Genomic DNA, 11221 nt, shown 5'->3' with positions numbered 1-11221 from the left:
ATAACGGGAATTTATTAAACCCCAAATGGCCTAATTTTAAATTATCACATCCAATAATCACTTTTCCTTTAGTAAGTATTTAAATTATGGTCAGTTTTATAATACTGGTGATCACCTTATAAAAGATACTTTATGCATGGTAGTGATATAAATACACCAATGTGTTTCTTTCTACAACTGGCAGACAATTAACTAATACTCATACTCCGCTAGAGCATTGATTGTAATCTTGATATATGCTAATTTTTGTTGGACAACATTTTATACTCTTCTAGAGTAATTTATATAATCATAACCCTCTTTAATGTAATAGAAATGCATGACATCTTTAGGAGGTCCATCAAAAATGTGTCACTTACTCTTATTTGTCATTGTCAATTATTGCTCATTTCCTCTTCCAAGGATTCTTATCGCTGTAACCCTTTGGATTACCACACTTTAGGTATGCTAGTTTCAATAGCAACTAATCTTGTCCTTCTAGGACATTAGTTTATATATACATTTACAGCTAGTATATAGTTAATGACATTTATTCATATTCATCTTCAGGATGGTATCATTCTAAATATTTGATTATCATGTGGCCACCTCTATTAAGAAATAAATCATAGATATTTAGGCTAGTGTATGTACCAAACTGACCATCAACATATTTAATTATTCATGTGCAAGGATTACATAAAAGCAATGGAATAAACATTGTCTCCCTCTAATCCTTGCATATGGGGTATACAAATAGTCCAACAATCTTTATATCTCTTGGTCTTTTTAAGCCATAAATTCTTTAGCAATACATGTATCAAACAAAACAAAATTATTCTTTTCCTCTTGCCCAATTATATGAATCTTTATATTGAAAATTCTCAAAATTAAAGTATATGCATAATGAATACATTTTTTTTCAACTACAAAACTCATAATGTCATGCTAAATTTCTTTAACTTAATCACTATTTCTTGTTCAAATAGATATTTTTCATATATAATCAAGAAACTATAATGCAAACATACTTGTTATTCTATTAATTCCTCAAATTCCTATTCACTTCTGGGAGTGAGTAAATCAAGTAATATATGAATTATCAATTCTCACCTTGAGTTTGGTTTTCATATAAAATATTACACAAAATCTTTTGTATATTCTCTTATGACATTGTGCTTATAAAACCACATTATTATTGGGAATGGTAGATAATTTAGGCAACATACTTTACAAACTAATAGTAATTTAAAGGCATATACGTATCTTCATGTTATTTTGGAGAGTTTTTGACCCTTCATAATTTAAAGAGCTTCAGAACCATATAAACAAAAATTACCTTCCTAATTATGACTCTTTCTTTTATTTTAATAAAATAGTACTATTTGGTACTTTGCTACACAACTTGACTGGTTCACTATATTCTACCAAAGACAGTATTAACATGATACAATAATCATAATCACTTGATTCAATCAAGATAGTTTAGACTCTTAAAGTTAAATATGTAACACAATTAATATCTACATTTACGTACTCCACGACTAATACAAGTTTATTTCTATTATACTAGAAAACTAGCATATATGCTTTAAATAAGGAGGAAGTTTTTAAGATAATTATTGAACCTATAAAAGAGAGAATAATAATGGATACTCTGTTAGGCTGTTAACATTTTGCAACCTCTTCGGCGCATGCAAGGTACCAAATTGTGTTCTTCATGCATATAAGAAGTTTAGACAAACTATTTAATCATTTATTTTGATAAAAGCAAGAATCAATAACACTATATACCACAACTTCAACAACTGGTGCATATCATATTATCATATATACTTTGCATTATGGAAAACATGTACATGTATAATAAATCAGAATATAGTTCAATCTTAACATAAAAGGTGATGATTTCATGATAAATTTCATACTAATTATTTCAGTAAATACAAAACATTTACCTTGATGATGATAGGTTTTCCTTATCTCTTAATCGGATAGGATTGATTTCCATATTGTTAAAAATTATCGTATCATAGCCAATAAAGAAAATAATAATAAATTATTATTTAATCACAATATAATTAAGTAGTATCATAAACTATAACACTGAACATAAAGATTAGCATAGATATAGTTAATTTTATCCTATTATTTATTAACAAAACGATAAAATAACGTAACCGATTTACCAACTTGATTAGCCGATAGGATTTTGATAAATAAGTCCAACTAATGATCAACAAATATTTCAAAAGCTTTAATGGAATTCGCCGATCATGCTATAAAATTCTATACTAATTCAAAGTCACAGTAACCAAAAAAAAGGAATATTGACCAATACGATACAATGCAATACAATTATACAAATTAAAAAAAAAAAAATTGTGCACATGTGAATAGGATAATCACAAATTCATTATGAAATTGCTTTAATAATCATTCTTAAACAAAATAAAGTGGAAAAAGAATAACTTGCAATAGAAGTAGTATACGTTAATTTAAGTGATATTATCAAATCGATGGAAATAAAATCGAAATTATTCATATTCGCTTGTACATAGAATTATTTACATAAAGAAATCTGAAGTATATACGTACCTTTGATTGAGATTTAAATTAAACGATTAGTCGCCTTATCGGCCAAGGTTAATGCTTAATCGACTAAGATTAATTTCCTGGTTATTAGAGTGGATTAACCTTATTCAATCGGGTAGAGCTTTAGTGCTGATAACGTGTTATAAAATTAAATAGAAAGAGGAGAAATTAGGGAGAGAATAGATCAGTCTATTTTATTTTATAGAGTGGGGATATATATAAGTAGGGTTTTCTTAGATAACCATAAACCCTAATTCTAGAACATTCCGAAATGATAAAGGATGATACAATATTTCATAACAATAACATCTTTATACAAAAAAAAATTATTTATAAAATTTGTAGGAAGGGGGATTTTGAATAAAAAAATCATTAATTGTTTACCAAGTTTATGGTATGTCAATTGAATAAATTTATTATTTAAAAAAAATGAATAAGTTAAAATAACTTTTAGGGGGTATTACATGCTTGTTAAGATTGATCCTTGGACCAAATACGCTGCATAGAGTTTTAAGCAAAATTAAAATGCCATGGACTGTTAGAGCTGTCAAAAGCTAACCCGACCTAAATTCGATTATTAACCGACCCGTCTAAACCCGAAAAAAATGATTACCCGAACCCGACCTGAAACCAACCCTAGACCCGCGTTGACTCGAGTATTTGAGACCCGAACCCAAATATGAACCGACTTGGAGAAGACCCGACCCAAATGTAACCCATAAATTATTGACCTGAACTGATCCGACCTAAATCGAAATTGACCCAATCTCGTTTATTATAATACTACTTTGACTATCATACATGGAATTTATAAGACTCATCTATCATTGACCCAAACCCGTTTTCAAAAACGAGTATTATAATGACTCAAACCCGTTTATTATAATCGAAATTTACAGACTTTGACTATCATACATTAGTAATACAAATAATATATAAGATTTTATTACTTAAATCACCACAAAATTTAAACCTTTTATTATAATACTACAAAAAAACTAAAACACCATTGTATGTCATCCAAAAAAATCATTGATGGGCCTTACAACGTACACGTGTCACTAATCTAGTAGATAAAAAAAACAAATTTTTTAAAATAAAAAAACCATAAACCCTAACCCAACCACCGACAGCAGCCTACAACCCATCGCCAACACCCCTAGTGTCGCCAAACCCAAGTTGGCACCGAAACCCTCTCCTTCACTGTCAAAACCACCAACCAACCAACCGTCACCCCCCTCCCTTTCCTCCTTACCCTGTGGTGAACTTCACCCCCTCCCTTTCCCCCACACATTTTCAACCCCAAACTTGCAACTCCCTAAACCCTAACCAACCAGAAACACACGCAACTCTCATTCCACCACCTAAAGTGCCACTAGCGCTTGAAATCAGTCGGTTAGGGCCTGAGTGGTCGAATTTGGCCCTAAATCGATCGATTTAGGCCTCTAGGTGCTCTTTTATTTTAGAAAGTAAAAAAAACTTATAGGTGACTGTTAGTGAAGGAGGGGGTACTGGTGCTAGGGGTGTGTCAAAAGTGGTGCAGAGTTTGGTTGTTGTGGGTGTGTTGGAGGTGGTGTAGGTTTTGGTGGCTATCGGAGTGTCGAAGGGAGGGTTCCGACGTAAGAGGGGGTGCCAGTGGTGGGGATGGGGTGACTAGGGTTATTTTTTGGGATAATTATTTATTTCTTTTTTTAACTAATAATATGGTGACATGTGGCAGTGTGAATCCCACTTAACAGATCCAAGAATATCTTAAGTGGTGGTGGAATCTATTAATAAAAGTTTCAGTTTTCTGTGATATTAAAATCCATTTTTGTGTTGTTTTGTGGTGCTATCAATTACATTCTACTAAAAGCGAATAAAAAAACACTTGTTAATAATGTACTATCTCCAAAATTTTCCCTCCAAAAGTAATTTCTTAAAATAAATCATTGTTACTTAAGGAAAAAAAAAATTGTTACTTAAGGAAAAAAAAATATTGTAGTATTAAAAATTTTCCCTCCAAAAGTAATTTCTCAAAATAAATCATTGTTACTTAAAGAAAAAAAAAATCAATTACATTCTACTAAAAGCGAATAAAAAAACACTTGTTAATAATGTACTAACTCCAAAATTTTCCCTCCAAAAGTAATTTCTTAAAATAAATCATCGTTACTTAAGGAAAAAAAAATTGTTACTTAAGGAAAAAAATATATTGTAGTATTAAAAATTTTCCCTCCTAAAAGTAATTTCTTAAAATAAATCATTGTTACTTAAGGAAAAAAAATTGTTACTTAAGGAAAAAAATATATTGTAGTATTAAAAATTTTCCCTCCAAAAGTAATTTCTTAAAATAAATCATTGTTACTTAAAGAAAAAAAAAATTGTATCTGAATTATGACATTTGTTCTACATAAACATAACGGTCAATATTATAACTGTTACGAGTAATTAAATATTTTTTCTTGCTTCTTTTAATTTTTAACATACACCTTATTTTTCAAAAGTACTTGACAAATTTAACCTAGTAAGTTGAAAAATCCAAAAAGATATACTAATATTTAAAAACTTGACACAAAAAAAAAAAAAAAAAAAAAAAAAAACTAGTCTCCTCTCTCTGTTCTCTCTCCTAAACTTTAGACTCCATTGTTAACTTTGAAGGGGCTTCCATCGGATTTCACCGGTGGAAAGCCCCAATCTTTATTTCTTTTACATTTTTTTTTTGTTTTTTGGATTATAATAATGTCTCCCTCAAAAGAAAGGGTTTATCTCCTTCGAAAGACAAGGTTTTTTCGATCTACTCCAAAAGACAAGGTTTTTCGAACTCCTGTTCGAAAGACAAGGTTGTTTTATTTGCACTTAATAAGGTCTCCAATTGTGCGGGGCTTCAATTGATTATGTCTCGGATTCGGGTTACGAATTTAACACAAGAATTTTCTTCCTCACAAAACTATAAAGTAGCGATAGTCCACTCAAAAAGTTGTATGAGACAACGAATCGAGAATGTGCCAAAGTGTTATATCTATGTATTTGTATTCTTAGCCCTTCCCCAATTAATTTACTTTTGCTTTTGTTAATCTCTTTTTATTATTGTTAATTGTCAATTGTAGATGTCATATGACTTTATTTAATGAAATTTAATGTCCTTTGGGACTTCTTTCAAGAAAAAAAGAATTTTTTTTTTTATGAAAAAAAGAACTTGATACCCCCATAATATTGGTATTTAAAAGTATATTAATTATTTTTGTATGGGATGGTGCCAATATCAATATGTCTAGGGTTTTTAAATGGAGGAATGTTATGCATGTAGAAATGCATAACAAGATGCATTTGTGTAATTACAAACGAATGCATATTCTGGTATCAATAAATGATCAATTAGTATCACTAAACATACTATATATGCATATAATGGTATTATATATACATTTAATTATACTAAATTTATGTATAAATAGTATCACTGATGATCCAATAGTAATATATAAGCTTTCAATGGGTGGTATTATATATACATTCAATTATACTAAATTTATAAATAGTATCAATGATGATTCAATAGTAATATATAAGCTTTCAATGGAACAATCAACATGTAGTCCCCAATCACGTGATACAATTCGACCAAAATATAGGTGGGATCCACCTACATACTTCTCTCTTCATATCTCTCTCCTCTTTTCTCTCTCTACCATTTAAAATATTTTAATCAATATTATGTATTTACAAATATATAACATTCCTCCATTTCTATTTCCTCCTGTATGATAAGGACAAAGGCCCGGTCATCAACTCTTCACCAATTCCATTATCGGCCTACTACCCATAATGGCTTATTAACAATCACAAACAACAAAGAAACACTCTAGAAACCAAAAATTATCCAATACATTTGTAGGTTCACCTGTGCCTGGATTTAGGCAAATTTGACTTATTTATATTCAGTTTGGATTGTTTTGCCTGTTAATTTTACTTTTAAAAACTCTTGAAAAAAATGACCAAGAACAACAAAAGCGTAAAAAAGTAAATGATACGGAATAAATTTTGACAAATATTTCCAAATTGTTAGCACAATTTAACTAGTGTTTATTTTGGCACAAGAGGAAACCATATTTCAAGTCATTTGACTAAATTCTCATTACAACACAAAGTATATACCAATCATCAAATACACCCTTGGCGAAATTGGTACAGGTTTAAATATAATTCCCAGGAGGTTAAACAACACCCTTCACATCCAAGTTAACAGCATCATAACCATCAAGAAACACACCTAGGAAAGAAAGTTTGACCAACATAACCCCCAGCCATAGCTCTTCTCACGTTAGATTCAAACATTTTCGGATTATCCCTCAACACAGCAGCGGCATCATGATTTAAAGGGTCTTCATAGTTTGGTTGCTGCACACACAAATAAAATGCCCACTATAACGCAATGCATGTAGCAATAAAAGATAAAACAATATCCAGATAAAAAAGATATGTTAGTACCGTGAAGAGATGATACAACCCATAGATGACAGTGTTTACATTCAAAACAGGTTTCCAGTCTTCTCTTAGAATGTTAAGGCAGACATTCCCTTCTAAATCGATGTTGGGATGGTATACCTGCCAGATGCATACAAAAAGTACACATAACTTATGACTTGTCATTTTATGTAGAATAAGACAGTTTTCCATTGAGAATCACTGTATTTACCTTGGTCTTGCACTTAACCTTTGGAGGTTCATGAGGATATACAGATGGAACTTGAAAGGTAAATACAAAGGTGCCACCTCTGCAATCAAAAGTTCCCTAAGTATATCAATACACTATGCAATTATTGCTCCGTCTCTTAAAGTTCTACCTATTTAAATGGTGTGACTCACTAAAAAAATAATAAAGTCAAGGAGAACTTTTTGAAATGGAGGGAGTTGATAAGATGAAAGAAACAAGTAATGCAAATAAAGCATAGCCAACTGAATTATTAATGAAGTTCTATGATCCAAATAGAAATATACTAATCTAATTTACTCCACACTAATATAATTACTTCCTCAGTAACACAATATATGCATTGTTTGGACCTTGGGACCATTGGACACTATTCATTTATTAGCTCTGACTGCTTTTTTCTGATACAGTTAATTATAAATCAATGTGTGAAATGTTGTGCGAATAAATTCAATTTATACCATCAAAAGTTTTTTTTTAAAAAAAAAAATTATTTCATATTAAAAATAGTTTTAGGCAAAGGGAAAAGTCAAAATGATGTGTTCATTGTAAAGTAGATTTTGACAAAAATTTCACCCTCTCCATACCTCCATAATTACAAGAAAAAAGAGAACAAAGAATAAAGCAATATTGATGGCTAAGAGATGATAATTATAATTAAATAAATAAAATAAAAAGGGAAAGAAACAAAGTCAAGAATTAATGACATAGGTACAAAGACAAGCAAGAACTACACACTAGTTAGCAATAGCCTATGACTGGTATTAATAGAAGATATCAATTATGAGACTCGTGATGCAATCTAGGTGTTGGAATGATTTAGTAGAAGAGACAACTTACAAATAGTATCCCTCATCAGGCCGGATAGTAACTTCAAAATTCATCAGGTCATCCTTCCCATTGGGAAATGACATGGTACACGATTTAGGCAGGTTCAGTTCACTGATATCTAGAAAAAGTCAATAGTTTAGAGCCACAATATGTAAACAGAAGAGGTAACAGTAAAGTGAAGCATAATAATATGTTGATCATACGTCTCATAAAAACCTCCAATCTCCACAATGCAGATTTAGTGGATACAAGGAGTCCAGGACCAAATGCAGCAGATGAGATGTTAATAGATTGCCGCATAAAACTATTCTAATAAGGATAATGTGTTTCTTTTATTATGCAGAAAGATCAGTTTATAACTGGCAACAAATTATGAAAGAAAGTGTGAAGCTTGCAAACACTTTTCAGTGCAAATCATGATATAAACAATCAACATCACATCTGTCTAAGTTTTAAAAGGCACAAGGCGCAAATGGTCCTTGCAGCCTAGGCGTGAGGCGCAAGGCGCGAGCCTCTAGTATGCAAGGCACATGTATTTATATATTTATTTCAAATTATTTTTTACTTTGATTGTACTTAATACCAGTTAACAAGATTCATAATAAATAAAATAATGATATATGTAAAGCTAAGGTAGTTTGAATTTGAAAAAATGTCCATCATTCTTCAATTTATAACTTAAATATTAGTTATTTTCCTTGAGGCGCAGAGGCACACCTTACCAAAGGCACTTTGAGGTGCGCGCCTTCCATAGGTGACTGAGCCTCGCCTAGCTAAAGCCCATTTCCCAGAGCCTGGGAGCAAGGCGCGCTTTTTAAAACCAAGACATGTGTCTGAACAGAGCAACTGATGAGCAAGAATCTCACCAATCCACCCAATCCACACGCACAAAAAGAGAGAGTAAAATCTCCATCCCAGTCTCTTACATATAACTAAAGACATGTTCATAAATGCATGAGTCTAGGGTAATTGAACAATAGAGTGAGGAACCCCATATAATTCATGCGCAGATGATGAAAATGAAAAAGAATGATACAAAGTCGTATAAATTTTTTCCCCTTCGTAAATCAGCTATTCTTTAGTGTGCTCGACGCTTAAAATAATTTTATTTTTTTTCATTACTTGTGTATGACAAATATGGAGCAACATACAAAAAGGATGGGATTTTTGAAATTTGAGCCAAAACTTCTAATGCTGAATTGAACACAACTTACACAAGGCCAATACTACAGCAACATTTATATAACAATATGAATCCCAATAACAACAGCTTCTTAAGAACGAATACCTTTATGGAGACGTAGTTCTCCAGCTGACTGTTTTTTGACATGGGTCTTTCCATTAAGATTTTCAGCATTTTCCTTTTGTTTTGCTTTCACTCTGAATAAGTTAATCATCTTCTCTGAACAACAAAAGGAAAAGGATAAATAACAACCTCAATTGACCAGATACCAGAATTCATTATACAAGTACAATTTTGAAGTCTCATTGACATAGTCATAACAAATGAAAGGTACATACAATTGTCATTGGAAACCTTTAAATCCAAGCAAACATACATCATACTTACTCATTCAACTGATTAATTGATTTATTCCAGCATGAATTAAAAAATAAATAAAATAAAAGCAACCAAATTTAACAAATTTGAATTGGGACCGAATTTAGAAACCCAAACGCCGAGATCTTATTGCAGCATCTACAATTTGAGGTTTGTATATGAGATTCGCGTGTTTATATAACCAACTATGTTAAATTTTCAACAACAAATACAGTAGCATGAACCCTAACTGATCTTTGTTCCAGAATTCGTCAAATCCCCTGATTAAGGGCGTAATTAGAAAAACACAAAAATAAAATTTATAGAACACTGCACCTGAACTAATTTTAAACAAAATTTCGTGAAAACCCGACCGTAATTAGAAAAATCTGTACAATTAAAAAAAAAATTACCTGAACGAACAATCCCCAAATCTGCCAGAAACTTCCAATGTCGTCACAAATTAGCAAACTAGCTTAGTTTGTGAAGGAATATTTAGTTTTATAACACTGAATAATAGTCGAGGAGAGAATTGGTGTGATAATTACTCCTTTGGTCTAGGGTTCTTTGTGAGGAAACCCAGAATTAGAAAATAAGAGGAGAGAGAATTTTAGAATCTAGAATCCAATCCAAAATCTAATACGGGGTATATATACTTAGGACATGTTCTTTCAATCTTCTAATCATAAAATATTTTTAGTTTATCAAATTCGAGCTCAATTTGAATTCTTAAAGGCTAAGATGGTCAATTGGCTACTAAACCTTTACCAGAATATTTACATCATAGTAAGAACCCTAGACCAAAAAAGTAATTTCTTTTGATTTTTTTTTATGTGGTTGAAATTGTTTCCAAAAACCAGCGAGTCATGGAAGAGTCTTATACCATATTTAGTAATGTGCTTGCATTCTAGGACAGATGAAAATGGAAATTGTGTTAGTAATTTTGGGATTGAGGGAGTAATAGGTGGAGAGTAGGCTCTATTAACGCTTTAACGATGATTTAAATAAAATGTAAACTTGTTAACGGCTAAATGACAACGTCACCGTATAGTAATTAATTGTGTTACAGGGTTACAATGTGTAAATTTCAAAAAGAGGGGCACAACTTGGAAAAAGCAATAGTAGAGGGTCACTATGTAGAGTTTTCAAACTATATTTATTTCTTATAAGTCACCAACTTTAGTCAAAGTTAATTAGGTAAATAGTGCAAAAAGTCAAAACGTTTTACTTCAAAAAAATATGCAAAAGAGTATATTAAGTTGATAATCGGAAACTATACATTGATACAATCTTTACAAATATCTACGTGAAACATGATAATATTTAATCTTATATATAATGCACAAACCGAGGTTAATGTGGTTCCTATGAATAGTGAAAAAGTCAAACGTGTTGTTTGGTTGACAAATAAAAGCATGAGAAATTGGGATTCCTAGGAATTGAATTTCTTTGAAGTTGTTGAGAGCTGATACACATACAATCATTGTATGTGGTCCCTACATACAATACCACTAGAAATTTGACACATCATAAAAAAGGGAAGAAAACTAGGAGTCAAATATAAATTGAATTCAAATAGAACT

General features: G+C 31.1%; 1 protein-coding gene across 2 annotated transcripts; it reads right to left on the bottom strand.

The window, feature by feature from the left end:
* Nucleotides 1–6571: 6571 nt before the first annotated feature.
* LOC110713373 (NEDD8-conjugating enzyme Ubc12-like) lies at nt 6572–10282 on the bottom strand. 2 transcript variants are annotated; one of them, XM_021891829.1, is made up of 6 exons: nt 10052–10282; nt 9387–9495; nt 8108–8216; nt 7253–7331; nt 7045–7161; nt 6572–6954 (listed from the first exon to the last, which is right to left on the bottom strand). In XM_021891829.1, exons 2-6 carry the CDS (start codon nt 9493–9495, stop codon nt 6814–6816), a joined length of 555 nt encoding a protein of 184 aa, XP_021747521.1. In that variant the 5' UTR covers nt 10052–10282; the 3' UTR covers nt 6572–6813. The 2 variants fall into 2 exon arrangements, with proteins under 2 accessions (XP_021747521.1, XP_021747520.1); XM_021891828.1 differs by having other exon boundaries at nt 9387–9500; nt 10052–10281.
* Nucleotides 10283–11221: the final 939 nt, after the last annotated feature.

This window comes from Chenopodium quinoa, unplaced genomic scaffold (assembly GCF_001683475.1).
Source record: "Chenopodium quinoa cultivar QQ74 unplaced genomic scaffold, ASM168347v1, whole genome shotgun sequence".
Taxonomy (NCBI): Eukaryota; Viridiplantae; Streptophyta; class Magnoliopsida; order Caryophyllales; family Amaranthaceae; genus Chenopodium; species Chenopodium quinoa.
This window is presented reverse-complemented; position numbering and strand designations above follow the sequence as displayed.

Excerpts from the sequence above, each read along its gene's own strand:
- LOC110713373 (XM_021891829.1), bottom strand. The coding sequence starts at position 9,495 with ATGATTAACTTATTCAGAGTGAAAGCAAAACAAAAGGAAAATGCTGAA. Across the intron at positions 8,217-9,386 it reads AGAACTACGTCTCCATAAAG|ATATCAGTGAACTGAACCTG; the intron begins GTATTCGTTCTT and ends GACTTTTTCTAG. Across the intron at positions 6,955-7,044 it reads GGTTGTATCATCTCTTCACG|CAACCAAACTATGAAGACCC; the intron begins GTACTAACATAT and ends TTGTGTGTGCAG.